The following is a 19898-nucleotide window of genomic DNA, read 5'->3' on the forward strand; positions in this document are numbered from 1 at the left end:
GTCACCTCCATTAAATCCAGCCCATTGTCTCCAGGTACTTTGGGACCAAACTACAAAATAGCACAATTCAACTCGCCCTTTATGCTACTCTATCTAATTCATTATTCTGTTTGTAATGTATGTTCATAGATGAATTTACTCCCACTCAGCTGCCGTGACAGAAGCGTGGCAGACCGAGGAAATTCCCGGACGATGAATCCCATGAGATGTGACATATATCCCACCATGTACAAGTTGAGCCAAAGAGAAAATCTCATGTTATTTAGCCAGCCGAAGTGTCTTAAGATAGAAATTATTTTCCCACAGCTCCAATTACAAACAGATGCAAGTTAGTAACATCATATTATCCTAAACTTTTGTGATTTTCGTCCCACTTGACTTGTGTTTCCGTATTGGTGAGAGATTTGGAAATTATGGCCTTCATAACCTCGGCCTTTGGTTTTGAGGATGATGCATAGGGATGAGGCATCTAGAGGAAGAACTATGGAGAGACAGAAATCATTCTAAACATATGATGGATTTCCTGCACATCCAGTTCTGGACTTTAGATACTTATTGAAGCTTTGAGTAGAAGAATGCAAAATAAAGCCACCTTTCTCTAGCTGGAACTTATCAAAGGAAAAGGAACAGTATGCTCTCGAGTCATCAGGCTGTCCCAAAGTACCTTGACTTTTAACGCCTAATCACTGTTGTTTTGCCCTATCCTGGCTCCAGCTCCATTCTTATTTCTCCAGTCATAGCTGGAGAATCAATTGCAATGGCTTTGCTTCCTGCTCCTACGCTGTGACCTCTTGTAACTCCCATAAGGATCCACTCCCTGACCCTAAGGTGGTGGTGGTGGCATAGTGGTATTGCCACCTGGACTGGTAATCCAGAGACCCGGGGTGATGATCTAGGGACCTGGGTTTGAATCTCACCACAGCAGATGGTGGAATTCAAAAAAAAATCTGGAACTAAAAGTCTAATGATGGCCATGAAATGATTGTCGTAAAAACCCACCTGGTTCACTAGTAGCCTACATATGACTCCAGATCTGCAATAATGTGCTCGACTCTTAATTGCCTAGCAAGCCACACAGTTGTACCAAACCACTATCTATTCCTTCTTGGTCAGTCCCTTGGGATCGAAGATGATTTGCTTCCACATTGGTTCAATGAGCCCTAAGATGATTGGTAAATCTGTAGACTCTGCCACATGTGAGACATGGTTGGGTAGATTAATTGTTGGGAGGTCAGTGTGTTCCCAACGAAGTTTCTCGATGTGTTTGGTGCCACCTCGAGTGAGCCTTCTCCATTTTGGTCGGTCACAAGCCAGGGACTTCTATGCTATCCCAGGCTGCTATGCATCTGGGGAGAGGGGTGTTTGGCTTCTTAAGAGATGCTTTAAGGACATCCCTGAAGTGTTTCCATTATCCTCTGCGGTGTCTCCTGGCATGACTAAGTTCTGAGTAGAGAAGTTGCTTTCGAAGTCTGGTGTCAAGCATAAGGACGACATGTCCTGCCCAGCGGAGCTGGTTTTGAGGGATTAGCATTTCGTTGCTGGGCAGATCGGCTTGGGAGAGGACACCGCTGTTGGACTACCTTTCTTGCCACTCTGGAGGATTTGGAGTATCTTGTAAAGGAACTGCTGGTCGTACTTTTCCAGTATTTTGAGGTATCTGCTCATCTACATGCTACTTCTCACTTGACACCATCCAAAAACACATTGGCTCCACAGTCTGGATTTTGCTGTTCTGACACGTAGCAAACCCACATTGAATGGCCGAAAGTGGAGGTGGGGGAATTGTAAATTTAAATTTCTCAGCCAATTCCCACTGGCTGTCATTTTGACCACTGGGAAAAGTTGCGGATTGCGACCTGATGTACACTGTGACTTTGGATTCAGCCTTTTAAATGCCTGCCTCAATTTTGAATTTCCCTGAGTTTGAGATCTTCATGCAAGATGGGTAGGTTTTTGAAGTCTGTGTGAAACACATCAGGTCAGTCAGTTTGTGAACCTTTTGTAGAGTCAGGAACCTTTTGACAGGTAACTTTAAAAGGTGTTGCCAACTTTAAATGTCACAATTATATAAGAACATAAGAAATAGGAACAGGAGTAGACCATTCGGCCCCTCGAGCCTGCTCCACCATTCAATAAGATCATGGCTGATGATCTTGTGTTTTGATTTCCACATTCCCATCAACCCTGATAACCTGTGATTCCCTTGCCTAACAAGAATCTATCTACCTCTGCCTTAAAAATATTCAATGACCCTGCCTCCACCAGCTTCTGAGGCAGAGAATTCCAAAGTCGCACAACCCTCAGAAAAAAATTTATCCTCATCTCTGTCCTAAAAGGGTGACCCCCTAATTTTGAAACAGTGCCCCCTAGTTCTGGACTCACCCACAAGAGGAAATGTTCTTTCAACATCCACCTTGTCAAGGTCGTTCAGGATCTTGTATACTTCAATCAAATCACCCCTCACTCTTCTAAACTCCAGTGGAAACAAGCCTAGTTTATCCAACCTTTCCTCATAAGGCAGCCCACTCATCCCAGGTATCAATCTAGTAAACCGCCTTTGAACTATCTCCAATGCGTTTACATACTTCCTTAAATAAGGAGACCAAAACTGCACACAGTATTCGGGGTGTGCTCTCGCCAATGCCCTGTATAACTGAAGCATAACATGTTTACTTTTATGTTCAATCCCTCTCATAATAAAGGGTAGCATTCCACTAGCCTTCTTGATTACATGCTCTACCTGCATACTAACATTTTGTGACTCATGTACTAAAACATCTAGATCCCTCTGCACCCCAGAATTATTCAGCCGTTCTCCATTTAAGTAGTACTCTGCTTTTTTGTCCTTCTTGCCAAAGTGAACAACTTCACATTTTCTCACATTAAGCTCCATTTGCCAGATCTTTGCCCATTCACTCAACCTATCTATATTCATCTGCAACCTCCTTATGTCCTCTTCACAACATACCTACCTATCCTTCTGTCATCTGCAAATTTAGCTATCGTGTCTTCACTCCCCTCATCTAAGTCATTGATGTAAATTGTAAAAAGTTGAGGCCCCAGTACAGCCCCCTGTGGGACACCATTTGTCACATCCTGCCAATCAGAAAAAGACCCATTTATGCATATTTTCTTCTTTCTGCCAGCCAGCCAATCTTCTATCCATGCTAATATGTTACCCACTACACCATGCACTTTTATTTTCCATAATAATCTTTGATGTGGCACCTTATGCCTTCTGGAAATCCAAGTACAGTATGTCTACAGGCTCCCCTTTATCCACTATGCATGTTATTCCTTCAAAAAACTCCAATAAATTGATTAAACATGATTTTCCTTTCACAAAACCATGCTGACTCTTCCCAATTGCCTTGAGCTCTCTAAGTGCCCAGCTATAACCTCCTTAATGATCGATTCTAATAACCTCCCCATGACAGACGTCAAGCTAACTGGCCTATAGTTTCCTGTTTTCTGCCTCCCTCCCTTCTTGAATAGAAGGGTTATATTTGCTACTTTCCAACCTGATAGAACCTTTCCAGAATATAGCGAATTTTGAAAAATTAACACCAGCGCATCATCTACCTCATTAGCCACCTCTTTTAAGATCTAGGATGTAGTCCATCAGGACCCAGAGACTTGCCAGCCTGCTGGTCCATCACTTGGCTCAGTACCATTTCCCTAGTGATTTCAATTTCACCAAGCTCCTTTCTCCCGTTCACCTCCTGATTTGCAGCTATTACTGGAATGCATTTGTCTCCTCTATAGTGAACACAGAAGCAAAATATTTGTTCATTTCTTCTGCCATTTCCTTATTATCTACTACTAACTCCCCACTGTCACTCTGTAGAGGACCAACATTTACTTTACATAGTCTTTTCCTTTTTTAAATACCTGTAGAAACTCTTGCTATCCATTTTTACATTTCTAGCTAGCTTATTCTCATATTCTAATTTCTTTCTCCTGATCAACCTTTTAATCATTCTTTCTCATCCAATCATCTGTCCTGCCACTCATCTTTGTGGAGTTGTATGCTTTTTCCTTAGGTTTGATGCTTTCCTTAACATCTCTAGGGCAACATGTTCCCCCTGTTGGGGGTGGATGTGCGGGAGTGGGCGGGTTCCCGATCGGCGCCCCTGGTCGGGGGTGCCTGCCATTTTACTTGGGCGATCCAATTAAGGCCCACCCAGCATGATGTCCACCAGGAAGTACTATCTGCAGGCGGGGGTGGATTCCCTGAGCCAGGAGTGCGTTCTTTCGCGCAAGCACGAAAAAGAGTACACAGATTTCCCTGAGGCAAAGTGCTGCCTCAGGGAGATTGGCTCAGGTTTGAAACATTACATAAAGATGAGAAAATTTCACTGCCATGTCCCCTCATGTGACACTGTCACATGAGTTGGGACGTGTCCATAACTTTTATTTTAAAATATTCTGAAATTTTTAAATCCCTCATGAAACCTCATCCCGCCCGTGGATGAGGTTTCATGTTTTTTCAGAAGCCCACCAGTGCTCCCAGCCTGCCCGCCAACCTTAAGGTTGGATGGGCAGGTCCATTAATGATTTCAATTACTTTTTTAATGGCCTTAATAGGCTTTTGATAGGTTGGCGGCCACACAGTCAACTCAGCTGTCCGCCCGCCGATCTGAGAGTGTAAATGATGTGGGGTGACGTCAGGACACCCGCCCGATGTCACCCCGCATCATTTTGCACCTCAGCGAGCAGGCCCCGCCCTCCGCTCTCCGCCCTTTCGACTGGAAGATGCAGCCCCTAGTTAACCACGGATGGTGGGTCCTCCCCTAAGAATTTTTCTTTATAGTAGGAATGTACTTATTCTGAATACTCTGAAATACCCCCTTAAATGTCTGTCATTGCTTCTGTATTGATCTATCCTCTAGCCTAGTTTTCCATATGCTGTATGATAGGTATGTTTTTAATGAAGTGATTGATCATAGGGCTCTTTCCTTTAACAGGTAAGTGCCAGCAAATTGACCAGCATTGTGTAAGTGTTCAGATGCATTCTCCACTGGATAAAGGGCTCTTGTGCATTCAACAGTATCGAGAATCAGATATACGGACCCTGGGCAGACGCTCAATCTTTTTGAAAGCCCATCTGTTCAGCCTTTTTTTTAAAAAAAAACTGACCAGATAGCTAGTCACCTGTTCAGTCAACTTCAGAGGCTTTGCAATATTCAGCTCTGGAGGGTTTGGTTATACAGTTGTGTAATGGAATCTCATTATAAATGCTTGGCTGAGTTCCAAACTGAACTAATAGATACAGCTCAGCGGGGTTCGTTGACACAGCTATCAAGGGAACTGTGCGCATTGTTTGATTGACAGCTCTATATCTGTGTAATAGAATTATGTTTCTTTGAAATGGTTTTTGACTAGCTATTTATTTTGACAAATTTACACTTAAGAGGAGCAAATTTTTTTCAAGTGGAGTTTGAATGAGATTGGGAAGTCTTTCATGAAACTGCCTTTGTCTTGCTTTTTGTGGGCGGGACGTACCTGGGCAATTTTCCTTTTTGTCAAGTAGAGGTGATTGTTGTGGTTGTACTGGAGCAGCTTGGCAAGGGACATAGCTATTTTTTGAGCACAAGTCTACAACACTAATGCTGTTGTGTTGATGGTCCTTAGCCTTTGCTGTATCCAGTGCACTTAACCTCTTCTTCATGTATTGTGGATTGAATTGAATTGGTTTCTGTGATTTTGGGGAGCTCAGTAGGACGATGAAATGGATTATTCAGTTGGCGCTTTTGGCTGAAGATAGTTGAAAATGTAACCAAGCTTTAGTCCTCTGTCCTAATATCTTCTCCTGTGGCCTAATAATCCTCCTTGGAGATTTCACTGCATTAAAGACACTGTGTAAATGCAAGGTGGTATTGGTGGCGGTATTGGTGAATAAAGCATGTAAATTGTGCACATCGGTGTTCCAAAAAATAAAACTCAACAAATGGGAAATTAGATAATCTGTTCCAGGTGTGTTTGATTAAGGAAGGAATGTTGTCCAGGACCAAAGGAAAAGGGATGCTGGAACCACTTAACTGGTTAGTTAGCATCTGGGAAGAGAAAAGACAAGTTTATATTTTGGGCGCGAACATTCGTCAGAAGTGGAAAAAATGAAAATGAACAGTAGACCATCACTGGAGCCATGACCTCACTGGAGCAGTTGGCCAGCAAGAGGTTGTCAGTGACTCTGGACATCCTTCTGGGTGCACCTCAGTCAACGGGAAGCAGGGTGGTGCCATGTTGCAATGAGAGGCTGGGGAAGATACGGCCTGACACACTTTGTCTCTAGGCACTTCCAAGTGTTGTCAGGCGTTCCCCAGCCCCTAGTGACCCAAATGCCTCCAGTGGCAATGCCCACTGAACACTCTCCTGCACTGGGCAGGAGAGCCATATATGCCCCGACCTAACCAGGGCTGCCAAAGGACTCCCACCACGATCATTAAAGGCCACGGGGCAGAGAGAGCAGTAGCCTGCCCCCACCACATATACAGATGTTGGGGATGCACCTTGCTGCAGAACGCAGAAGTGTTTAAAGAAGTTCATTTTCACACAGTAAAGTAGCACAGGTGTTTATATTATTCTGTTAAGGAAATGTGTTCGTATCACATTATTTGCGCTTTATTCAGCGTGTGCTTTTTAAAATGAAGCCTTCATGATGTTTCCCATTCAGAGATGTATGATCATGCGTTTAAGGGGCACTGGCTGCTTGCTCGCAGATTGAGATGTGGGCCTCTATGTGATGACCGAGGAAGAGCATGCTGCGTTCCAATATGTGCCATCCATGGAAAACGGGTATAGCTGTAGATTTTTGTCACGACCAGGTGGTTGGAAGTGGGTCAGTATGAGGTGGTCCCTTGCTTCCTGTGCATTAAATTTCCATGTCACGCACATCGGCAACAGCCTGGTGATGTGGATCCCCTTCCACATTACTCTCTACTTTTCAATCCTCCTCATCAGATGAGGCTTCTATCTCCTCCTCTTCCTCCAGCTGATGTTGACACCCCTCTGCATGGTATTATTATGCAGAGCAGCCTTTCCTGGGTCATACTGGAGAGCACCCCCAGGATGATCGAGGCAGCGGAAGTGTATCTTCAGCAGACCAATGGTTCCTTGTTCTGCCAAGACTGGCATTGAACCTCCCCTCTGCCTCACTGCTATGGTTTTTGACTGGTGGCATCAGCTGTGTGAAGAGAGTACCCCTTGTCACCTAGGATACATCCTTTAATTTGTGGCCCTGGCAGGGGTAAGTGTAGCACCTGTGAGTGACAAAGCACATAGGCGTTGTGGCTGCTGCCCTAATTGCGAGCACACATCTGCATGATTGCTTCATGTGGTCACCGATTACCTGCACATAGAGGGAATAAAAAAGAGTTCCCACAGTGAGTCAGATAGCCACATTTTAAGTTACCAGCACTCAATAGACAGGTTATTGAAGGCACAGGAGCCTCGTGTCAGCTTCATTTAATTAGGGAAGCTGCGCTAAATCCTTGCAAATTATATTTAAATTGCACACAAGTGGTTGATTTTGACTATTTGTGGTTTCCGCTGATAATGGGTGAGTTTGTCACTTCATTACCCTCCCACTGCTAACAAAATTGGGAGCCATTTTCCTGCAGCCAGGGTTTTGACATGTGGGCCTACCGCAGGATTCCCTGAGCCTGTCTGCCATCTCGCCTGCTCTGGTGGGCTGCACAAAATCCAGCCCAATGTGCCTTAGCTTGCATTAAACTTCATTTATAGAAGGCTAAAGACAGAGGTCTGAGTGGGGCCCTGAATTAAAGTGGCAAGCAATGAAGCTTCTGGATAGAACATAGTGTTTCACAAAGTGGTCACCTCTGCTCAGTATCCCAGTGTAGAGTAGTTTTTGTTTGTTTCATTGCAACCTTTCATGTTTAAAATTATTGGAATTCTTGTGATGGTTCATTCAGTTGCTTCTTTTCCATTTCTTTAAGATTTTTAAATTCATTTTTCTGTTCACGATCTTAGCACTGGAGAACAGAATACTTTTCATTGAAAGTACCCACTGTCATCATCAGTTGAATGCAGTAGCATGCTCAATGTGCCCATCTCAGAAGTCCCCTATTGCACTCGTGGGTTTTTTCCCCAAGTCAGGCATTTGCTGCCTCTGAGTGAGTTTGTTAATTTAATGTAATCTTTATCCCATCACTCATGGTGCAATATTTTGGATTATTCTGGTGATCCTTAAACCAGACTCCTGTTTGGGACTATGAACACTGGGGACAAAAATCAGTTAAAAAATAATGCTGCCGAGACAAGTATAGCTTATTATCTGCTCTTGTGTAAAGGAACTTTTTAGTGGTTATACTAAAAGATATTTCTCTTAATGTGCTATGGGTAAGCCTAGGATGAGCAGACCAGCTCAGTTCAGCTTGAATATAAAAAATAATTTATTATATAAGTTTTGCTGGAAAATGACGCATGCTGGCAAAGCTTTTTGTCTTGCACTCATCAGGGCGATTCACAAGAATACCAAATTATAAAGGGAATAACAAATTATGCTGCATGAGACAAGAGTGCTGATTGGTTGGCAAGTGGACTCTGGTAAAGGCGTTGCCATAGAGAATGTACCAGTTAACTGATAACGGACTGTTGACTGCCAAGCTTGGTTTAAATTCAAACCAGGCAGGTTGGCCCTCTTGTTGCCCTGAGGAATAAACCAGGGAATGTCACCTATTTTGTTTAGTTGAAAAACTTGCATTGTGTGTACATGTTCCTTCCAATTTATTACTTATTGGCCCCTTAGACATCTGTTTTGTCTCAAGTCTTCATCAATTGGGGCAACACTTTTAATTTGTATTGTTGCACACAGTGCCAAGGTACTTTGATATGTACCATTGCATCATAGAAATGTGAGCCAAATGTTAACGGAGTGCAGCCTAGGTAACTGAGTGAAGACTTGGATTTGGTGAGAGGGGGAGTTTTAAGTGTTCATTTTGTTCTTAAATTTTGCTCTTAAAATCTAATCTAGTCTGTAATTAGCAGTAATTGGAAGATACTGTGTAAGCACGCTAAATTTGTTCTTTCTTGCAGCTTAGAAAGGGTAAATTCACTCTCAGCTATAGGAGCTGAGTAGTTAATTAGCTAACTGGTTGAATCTGGTTACTGTAGCCCCAGTTCAGTTTATTATAAATTCAGGGTTCCTTAGTGCAGCCAAGGCAAAGGGAGTGTAGCTGAGCTAACCGAGTAAAGACTTGGAATTTGATGAGAGGGGGAGTTCCATGAAGAAAGGGAAGGAGGTATTTGCTTCCTTTTTCTATCTTTTTAACCCAATAGGAATTTGTTCTTGCTCTACTATAGGGAAAGAAGCTAGCTGTTTGGTGAGTATCTGCTAAGTGGGTAAGTTCTATTCTATTCCTATGGTTTAAAAAAGCACACAAATTGATGGTAAAGTTAAAATATATTAAAAAAGCAACATAAGTGATTAATATAATTAAGTAATTATTTAAAACACAGTAAGGATGGCAGGACAGGTGATGTGTCAAGGATGCAGCATGTGGGAATTCCCGGATAACATTGTGATCTGGGGCAAACATGTCTGTAGTAAGTGTTTGCGACTTGAGGAACTTTGGCTCAGAGTCATTGAGCTGGAGCTCAGCTACAGAGTCTGTGACATATCAGGGAGGGGGAAGGTATCTGGATGCTTTGTACCAGGAGGCAGTCACACCACTTAGGATGGGGTCTTCTGATTTGGTCAGTGGTCAGGGACAGAAGGGTGTGACTGCTAGTGAGGCGGATAAGGGGACCCAGGAGGCAGGAGTGCAAGAGTGTGAGCCTCTGCAATTGTCCAATAGGTTTCAGGTTCTCTCAGCTTGTGTGGGTGAGCAAATTGACCATGGCACTGTGGTTCAGGAAGCCATTCAAGTGGGGGGAGCAAAAAAGAACATAGTGGTAGTAGAGGATAGTATAGTGAGGGAGATTGGCACTACTTTGTAGCAAAGAGTGAGAGTCCAGATGACTGTGTTGCCTGCCTGGTGCCAAGGTTTAGGATATCTGTTTAGGGCTGGAGAGGAACATGCAGTGGGAGGGGGAAGATCTGGTTGTCGTGGTCCATGTAGGTACCAAAGACATAGGTAGAATTAAGGAATAGGATCTGCATAGAGAGTATGAGAGCTAGGCACTAAATTGAAAAGCAGAACCTCAAAGGTTATAATCTCTGGGTTATTACCTGAGCTGCATGCAAATTGACATGAGGTACATGAAATTAGAGAGATGAATACGTGCCTCAAAAGACTGGTGAGGGAGAAATGGGTTCCGGTTTGTGGGGTACTGGGACCAGTACAGGGAAATTGGGGGCTGTGCTGTTGGTATGGTCTACAACTGAAACAGGCTAGGACCAGTGTTCTTGCGAACAGCATAAATAGGGAAGTAAAGAGGGTTTTAAACTAAGGGTCTTAAAAGAGGTGCTGAGGTAGTAGATGCATTGTTGTTAATTTTTCAAAATTCCCTAGATTCTGGAAAGGTTCCATCAGACTGGAACGTAGCAAATATAACCCCTCTAGTCAAGAAGTGAGAGAGGCAGAAAACAGGAAACTATAGACCACTTAGCTTGACGTCTGTCATGGGGAAGTTATTAAAGTCGATCATTAAAGAGGTTATAGCTGGGCACTTGGAAAAACTCAAGACAATTGGGAAGAGTTTGCATGGTTTTATTGAAAGCAAAATCATGTTTAACCAAATTATTGGAGTTCTTTGAAGAGTAACATGTGGGGTGGATGGAGGGGAGCATGTAAATGTGCTGAACTTGGATTTCCAGAAAGCATGTGATAAGGTGCAGTTATTGTAGGAAATAAAAGCTCATAGCATAGGGGGTAACATATTAGCCTGGATAGAAGATTGGCTGGCAGAAAACAGAGTATGCATAAATGGGTCTTTGTCTGATTGGCAGGATGTGATGAGTGGAGTCCCACAGGTATGTGTACTGGGGCCTCAACTTTTTACAATTTACATCAATGACTTAGATGAGGGGAGTGAAGGCATGATAGCTAAATTTGCAGATGACACAAATAAAGGTAGGAAAGTATGTTGTGAAGAGGACATAAGGAAGTTGCAGACAGATATAGATAAGTTGAGTGATTGAGCAAAGATCTGGGAGATGGAGTGTAATGCGGGAAATGTGAAGCTGTTCACTTTGGCTGGAAGAATTAAAATACACACTTATTGCTGAAACGGAGAACGACTGCAGAATTCCAAAGTGCAGAGGGATCTAGGTATTCTTGTGCATGTCACAAAAAGTTAGTATGCAGGTACAACAGGTAACCAAGTAGGCTAATGGAATGCTATCCTTTATGAGAAGAATTGAACATAAAAGTAAGGATGTTGTGCTTCAGTTATACAGGACAGTGGTGAGACCACATCTCAAATATCATGTGCAGTTTTGGTCTCCTTATTTAAGGAAGGATATACACTCCTCCATTACCCCCTACACCTCAACCCCCTCCCACGTCACCTTCCCATGCAACCGCAGAAGGTGCAACACCTGCTCCTTTACTTTCCCCCCCCTCCCCCTCCTCACCGTCCAAGGGCCCAAACACTCCTTTTAAGTGAAGCAGCATTTCACTTGCACTTCCTTCAGTTTGGTCTACTGCATTCGCTGCTCCCAATGTGGTTTCCTCTACATTGGAGAGACCAAACGCAGACCGGGTGACCGTTTTGCGGAACACCTTTGGTCTGTCCGCAAGCATGACCCAGACCTCCTGTCGCTTGCCATTTCAACACTCCACCCTGCTCTCATGTCCATCCTTGGCCTGCTGCAATGTTCCACTGAAGCTCAACGCAAACTGGAGGAACAGCACCACATCTTCCGACTAGGCACTTTACAGCCTTCTGGGCTGAATATTGAATTCAACAACTTTAGATCTTAAACTCCCTCCCCCTATCCCCACCCCGTTTCTTCCCCCTCTCTTTTGTTTTTTTCAATAATTTATATAGATTTTTCTTTTCCCACCTATTTCCATTATTTTTAAATCTACAACTTGTCAGTCTTTCCACCCCACCCCCACTAGAGCTGTACCTTGAGTGTCCTGCCATCCATTCTTAATTAGCACTTTTCTTAGATAATATCACCACCTTCAACACCTCTTTGATCCTTTTGTCTGTGACATCTTTTGATTATCTGCTCCTATCACTGCTTGCTTGTCCCTACAACCACCCCACCCTCAACTTCTCTCCCCCCGCCCCCCCACCTTAAACCAGCTTATATTTCACCCCTCTCCTAACTATACTCAGTTCTGTTGAAGGGTCATGTGCACTTGAAACGCGACTGTTTTCTTCTCCACCGATGCTGCCAGACCTGCTGAGTTTTTCCAGGTAATTCTGTTTTTGTTTTGGATTTCCAGCATCCGCAGTAGTTTTTTGTTTTTATCTCTGTGATTAATGGGTGTTTTTCAGATTGGAGGAAGGTTTTTAGTGGAGTTCCCAGGGATCAGTATTGGGCCCTTGCTTCTCCAGATATATATTAATGACCTAGACTGTGGTGTTCAGGGCATGATTTCAAAATTTGCAGATGTTACGAAGATTGGAAACATTGTCAACTGTGATGAGGATAATCTTGAACTTCAAACGGACATGGATATGTTGATGGATTGGGCAGACAAATGGCAGATGAAGTTCAATGCAGAGCAATGTGAGGTGATTCACTTTGGCAGGAAGAATATGGCAAGACAGTATAAAATAAAGGGAGAAACTCTAAAGGAGGTGCAGGAACAGAGGGACCTCAGTGTATGTGTACATAAGTCATTGAAGATGGCAGGCCATGCTGAGACATCAGTTAGTAAAGCATCTAATATCTTAGGCTTTATTAATAGGGACATTGAGTACAATAGTAAGGAGGTCATGTTGAACTTGTATAAGACAGTAGTTAAGCCTCATCTGGAGTATTGCGTCCAATTCTGGGCGCCATACTTGAGATAGGATGCAAAGGCATTGAGATAGTAGAGAGGAGATTCACAAGAATGATTCTCGGGATGAAGAACTGTAGCTATGAGGATAGATTGGAGAGATTGGGAGTGTTTCCTTGGAGAAAAGAAGGCTGAGAGGAGACTTGATAGAGGTATTCAAGATCCTGAGGGGTATGGATGGGGTAAGTAGTGAGAAATTGTTCCCACTCAAGGGAGCATAAAGAACTAGAGGGCACAGATTCAAAATAATTGGCAAAAGGAGTAACATGAAGAAAAAATTGTCATCTGAAGCTTGGTGGAGTCTGGGACGAACTTCCTGAGAGGGTGGTGAAGGCAGGTTCGATCAAGGTATTCAAAAAGGAATTGGATGGATGTGCAAGGTTACAGGGATAAGGCAGGGCAGTGGGACTAGGTAGAATGCTCTTTCAGAGAGCAAGTACAGACTTGATGGTTGCTTCCTGCACTGTAAAGAGTCTGTGATTTTAAACTAGAGAAATTCTCAATTCCCTTTGCAAACAAAAAGAAAAATTGAAATTAAATTTCTAAGGACATTCTTCTTCAACTCATAGGGAAAAATAATTTCCCTCCTTTAATGTCTCTAGCCTCCTAAGTGTTTAGTGTGAGTTATTCATACCTTTAAAGCTCTTCATGATTTCTCCTTGTATTTCATACCTCTTATGCTTCTCCTCATGCCTTTGTCCCTCTTCTCTGTTTTTTTTTTTACGTAGTGTGCCTTTATTATCTGGCCTGATTTTTCTCAAAGTTCCTTATTCCAGTCTCCTGGAATTTTGACCCCAGCTTTAAGTTGAGTCAATTAGCCTCTTTCTGGCCTTCAGGTTTGTGCCAATCAGCTCTCCCTTCTGCTGTGTCGCTTACAGAAAGACTGATTCAGGGAATTGCTGAGAAGTAGTGGTATCCCAGTGCACCTTGTACTCTGAAACTAGTTTCTCCTCATGATAGAAAATAGCCCAACTTCAGAGTATGGGGAAGATTGGAATAGTCCTGCCTCTCACCCATGTTCTATGAATGTCTCACACTGAAAAATCAGTAAGGAATTAGTAAAAATCAGCAGCCAGCCTACATAGACAGTCTAGGAGAGCGACCCCAAAATACCACAATAAAACAGGATGTTATATTCCGAATAAACTTGATTTATGTGCAAAATGTAGTCTTTTTGTTAAAATATGAGACCTTTAGATTCATCTACCCTCTCCTCTTTTTGGTTTGTTCAAACTTCAAAACTCAACTAAACCTCTGACATGTGTTACCTTTCTCTATGCACAAAATGTTCCATTTACTATGTGGCAGCACCTCCTACATATGCACTGGGGCAATGTTGCAGCAAATCATGCCAGACAGTCTACCAAATATAAGCTTAGCTGTTGGGAAAATATTTTCAAGTTTGAATCAGTAAATTATACATCATTTATATATCATTTCAAAGTTGATTTAATCAATAAATTGTTTGCTATGGAATATTAAAGGAAAATTAATTGTTAATGTAAACTGACTAAATAAAGTGTAGTGGCATGGTCACAACAGCATTTGATTTTTTCCTCCCCAGTTCCTTTCCTCAACTCGTCAAGCTAGTTACCCATAAATAAAAGCACAATACTGTGATAGCTTGAACTCTGAAATAAAAGCAGAAAATGTTGCAAATACTAACAGGTTTGGTAGTATCTGTGGAGAGAGAGAGAAACAGGATTAATGTTTCAGGTCAATGATCTTTCATCAGAAATCTAGAAAGTATTGCTATTGACTGGTTAACTTTGCAGGGCTACCATCCTATGTGTGCCAGCAAATCTTTGACACTCTACTTTGAGCGGTCATTCTATGTGTGTGGCCAAACACTCGGCGCCAGCATGCCTTGGAACCACAGGAACATGGGAACTGGCCCTGACCTCACTTGACATCAACTTTTACTTTCCAGCAGGGTCATTGAATCACGATCCGAAGTGGGAATTGTGTTTCCTCTGGCACTGACTCCAACATCTTCCTAGTGAAGATTAGCTAGCTTAGCCCAAAATAAGGATCAAACCTGGAGTTTGAGTGGATTATGAACTATAGCAGAGTTCAGTTGTAATGTTTTCTAGAGATTTCACAAAAGTAATAGAGGATAAAAGGAGCTTCTATGGAAAGGACATAAACAACACGGGTGCCAGCAACCTGAGATGAACCTGTGGTAAAACATACCCATGTAACTGTCTCTGTGAGGGGGAAGAAAATTGCAACATTTCTTGTTGTGTGTTTGTCTTTAAACTCCTGGACACAGATTAAACTATTCATTTACCATTTAAATATGGCTAGACTTATGACAGTTAGCTCACTTTGATAAGGAAATTTTTGTTAACTTCTGTATTTAGAAAACACCTTTTAATGCTGGATGTAATTTCTGATACAGTTCAAACTTTATTAATCCTTTAACAATTCTCTTTTGCTTCTGTGAAACAGGTGTGTTTTCTTATACAGCCCTTCCCAAAATGGTACAAAACTGGACCACGTACTGATAAGATAATGAAAATGCCAAGCAGAGTTCAAGGACTAAATTCCCTGTAAGGGGTTCGGCAGTCCATATCTTTTACTATGCACAGAAAAATAACTAAAGTACAGACCAGAATGTTACCAGCTCTATGCCCCCCCCCCCCCCCCCCCCACCCCCCCCAACCACCACCATCCCCAATGTCTTCCCACAGCCATGCCATTTTGCCAGATGTGGAAAAGGCCACTCCCTGCCTCTGAGCATTATGCCCATGTTATTGTGCACACTGTCATGTGGACAAACTGCACAGTGAAACCTAGTGGGCTATGGGAGGGGCCCTCTCTGTTGGGCACTCCATGCCCTGGCAGCAACAGCCACCCTGTAGCAACAGCACCATTGGTACTTAACGTCGCCTCCTCCCCTAGCACCCACGCCACCCCACTCCCCCAGCCACTATGGCTTGCCTCCCTGGCCCTGGCAATCCCCAGTCCTGCATAGCCTTCTTCAAAGGAGCTGCTAGCCCTGAGATTTAGCAGGCAACTCCTGGGATTGGGCTACTCCCTTTAAAAGGAACGGCAACGGCAGTGGCCACTTAATTGGCCGCCCACGGGAATATGCCCTGAGTTCCAGTGACGGCCAACAGGAATCATCCCCTCATGTCCCACTCTTGGCACCAGCTGTAGAACTTCTATCATCCCAGTAGAACTCAATTCACAAAAAATAACAGGAGCCTGCATGGAATTCTAAACATTGATTTGCAGGGAAAGGTCAACATAGAATACTAAGAAAAATAGACACGCCTTTAATTCAGATATGCTATTTAAACAACGAATATTATGATTAGGTCTTGTCAGTAAATTGACAAAATCCAGACTCTCTCACCAGAAACTTCCATTTTAACTCAGTAGAAGGAAAAGTGAGTGTGACACTGAGAAAACTTGGAAAGAAGCTGATTGACCAGTGAGCTCAGCAAATAGTAAAAGGAAAGTCACACCTTGCTTTAATGTACTGAAGAGGGAGAGTTAAGACACTACATTGTTGATGGCCTGTGGCACACAGAAAAGGATGTTATAAGGGTGAATGAGTGATAGGATGGTTTAAAATAACTCCTACAATATATTGGTTACATTTTCAGATCTGCATCTCAATTCAAGCTGAAGAAACGTGTCAAAATTTGCCAGGTATGGATGGCGACCTGCATGGATGAAGTGTGTGAAGGGAGCACGAGTCCAGAACTTTCCTTTGTGATGGGTTGGCCCACGACTAATTGTGTGGCTACTTTCAGGTAGGGATATAGTTCTAGGATCCAAGCTGATTGGATCAGAACAATGGCAATCTGCTCAATGGACATTTTTTGATTTGGTTAAACATAATTAGCAATCTTATTTTGTGTAGATCAGTACTTAATTTTATTAGGATCGTAGTTCTGCAAGTGCCAAGAACTAGCCTTTCGTATCTGTGATCATGGTATAGGTGTGATGTAAACTAGGTCATTTCCAGGCAGCATTTTAATTGAAGCTATCATAGGTATAATCTAAATGTGGAATTAATGAACATATCCATCAACGAGCTTCAAATTAATAATCAGATATAATAAGCTGAGCAAGTTTTGAAAGGGGCAAATACAGGTCAGTTAAGGATGCCGTATTTCAAAGACAGAAAGCAAACCAGGGGCTGTATTTGTTCAATGACGTGAGGCAGAACTTGAAATTTATGCCATGCTTACTCACATTGGACAGGGCAAAAGGACCAATGTAAACAAATCCTTGAAAGATTGCTTTATATCGTGCTGCCGTTGTCTGTTTAGCTGATTGTAGAACTGCCAGAAACTAATATAAAAAGTTCTAAGGGAGGCAAAAAATAAAATCCTTTTCTGTCTATATTTAATTAAACTAAACAGTGTATTCCAAGAAGACATTATCCTGTCTTTTAGACATTGATGTGACATCTAGATCGTGTAGTTTAATATGAGGAAACTCCTTTGTTGTGAATCGTGTTTACACTAAGAAGGCTTGGTGCTATTTTTGAAATTTAATGGATTTTTTTTTTTGTTACAGCTCACCAGAACAGAGAGAGAAATGGCTGTCCTGCCTCCACAGGTACAAAACCCTGTAACATTTTGGGAAACCAGCAATCTGACATTATTGTAAGGCTTTAAAGCAAAAAAGATAAAACTGCAAAAAAGAAATTGTTTACAGGGAAGCTAGTGAATTCATTTCAAGCTGTTTCCACTGGGTTCTATCCACTGCATGGTTGTGGTCAACCTAGAAGGTGTCATGGGAACCATGGCACGTGCATACAAACATTTGAATTCGGAGTAGACCATTTGGCCCCTTGAACCTGTTCTGCCATTTGATATGATCACGGCAGATCCTTCCAACTTTCCTGTCTGCGCCCATAACACTTGACTCCCTTGCCAATCAAGAATCTGTCTAACTCAGCCTTGAATATATTCAATGACCCAGCCTCCACAGCTCTCTGAAGAAGTGAATTCCACAGGCTAATGACCCTCAGAAAATTTCTCCTCATCTCCATCCTAAATGGGAGACCTCTTATTTGTAACCTGTGTTCCCTGGTTCCAGTCTCGCCCATAAGTGGAAGCATCCTCCTGCAGATTTCCGCCTGATCAGATTGACAGCCCAGCCAGTGGGCATGAACACAAACAAGTGGCGGGAGGCCACACTGGGGATCTGTGATTGTAGTGACCAGCAGTTAATGGTCAGGATAACTCAAGGCCATGATTGGGAAGAGAAGGAGCATTTCTGAGATTAGAAGGGGGAGGCTAAGTGGTCAGTGACAGGATTGGTAGGGCATCTTTCTATGATCAGGGGAGATAAGTTAGCAAGGGAAAACCAAGCACTCCTTCCCCTTCTGGTCCACGAGAAAATTCGCCATGCTGAGTCCCATCAAGATTTTATATGTTTCAATAAGTTCACCTCTCATTCAACTAAAGTCCATTGGGTACAGGCACCTTTCCTGAGGGAGCCACATGAAATCAGAAGGTAATCGATCCACATTCCAACTAGCTCACAGTGCATGAGTCACCACAGAACAGATGATCCAAGTTCAGAGAGGGAGGAAGATTGAAAATAAATTGAAATTTATACATCATTCATTCCTTGTGTTTTTTTTTCAATTTGCTTTTCTGTTTGGTGTAGTTTCATCCTGATATTAATGGGAAGGTGTGGGCAGCGAAATTGAAGGAGGTAAGCTGGCAAGGCCAGGGACAGCTCTGCTGATTGTGATGACAGGTCCTTAAATAACCTCCTATATACGAACATATGAACACAAGAACATACGAATTAGGAGCAGGGGTAGGCCACTTGGCCCGTCTAGCCTAGTCCACCATTCAATAAGATCATGGCTGATCTGAAGTAACCTCAACCCCACATTTCTGCCTACCCCTGATAACCTTTCACCCCCTTATTAATCAAGAATATATCTAGTTCTGCCTTAAAAATATTCAAAGACTCTCTTCCTCAATGGTGGTAGAAGTAGAGTTCCAAAGACTCTCAACTCTCTGAGAAAAAATTTCTCCTTATCTCTGTCTTAAATGAGCGACCCCTTATTTTTAAACAGTGACCCCTAGTTCTAGATTCTCTACAAGAGGAAACATCCTCTCCACATCCACCCTGTCAAGATCCCTCAGGATCTTAAAGGTTTCAATTAAGTTGCCTCTTACTCTCCTAAATTCCATTGGATACAAGCCTAACCTTCCAGCCTTTCCTCATAAGACAAGCCGCCCATTCCTGGTATTAGTCTAGTAAACCTTCTCTGAAATGCTAACGCATTTACATCTTTTTTAAATAAGGAGACCAGTACTGTACATAATACTCCAGATGTGATCTCACCAATACCCTGTACAACTGAACCTCCCTACTTTTGTAATCCATTCCCCTCGCAATAAATTATAACATTCTATTAGCTTTCCTAGTTACCTGTATACTAACCTTTTGCGACTCATGTACTAGGACACCCAGATCCCTCTGAATCTGAGTTCTGCAATCTCTCACCATTTAGATAATAAGCTTTTTTATTCTTCCTGCCAAAATGAACGATTTCACATTTGCCCACATTATGCTCCATTTGCCAGATCTTTGCCCACTCACTTAACCTATCTATGTCACTTTGTAGCCTCCTTACGTCCTCTTCACAATTTACTTTCCTACCTATCTTTGTGTCATCAGCAAATTTAGCAATCATTCCTTCGATCCCTTTATCCAAGTCATTTAAATAAATTGTAAAAAGTTGAGGTCCCAGCACTGATCCCTGTGGCACACCATTGGTCACACTGCCAACCAGAAAAAGACCCATTTATGCCTACTCTCCGCTTCCTGTTAGCGAGCCAATCTTCTATCTATGCTAATATGTTACACTGTACACCATGAGTTTTTATTTTCTGCAATAACCTTTGATGTGACACTTTATCAAATGCCTTCTGGAAATCTAAGTACAGTACATCCACAGCACATGTAACTCCTTCAAAGAACTCCAAT

The 19898-nt window shown here is 42.6% G+C and overlaps 1 protein-coding gene across 2 annotated transcripts in view; it reads left to right on the top strand.

Moving 5' to 3' along the window:
• Positions 1–19898, top strand: part of arhgap20 (Rho GTPase activating protein 20) — a 119423-nt gene that overhangs the window by 41372 nt on the left and 58153 nt on the right. For both annotated transcript variants that reach the window (XM_078545478.1, XM_078545479.1), the window contains 2 exons: positions 16538–16687; positions 17460–17501. In XM_078545478.1, the coding sequence (XP_078401604.1) occupies positions 16538–16687; positions 17460–17501 (192 nt within the window). The remainder of the gene's footprint in view (positions 1–16537; positions 16688–17459; positions 17502–19898) is intronic.

The sequence above is a fragment of the Cetorhinus maximus genome, chromosome 7, assembly GCF_964194155.1.
Source record: "Cetorhinus maximus chromosome 7, sCetMax3.hap1.1, whole genome shotgun sequence".
In the NCBI taxonomy this organism is placed as follows: Eukaryota; Metazoa; Chordata; class Chondrichthyes; order Lamniformes; family Cetorhinidae; genus Cetorhinus; species Cetorhinus maximus.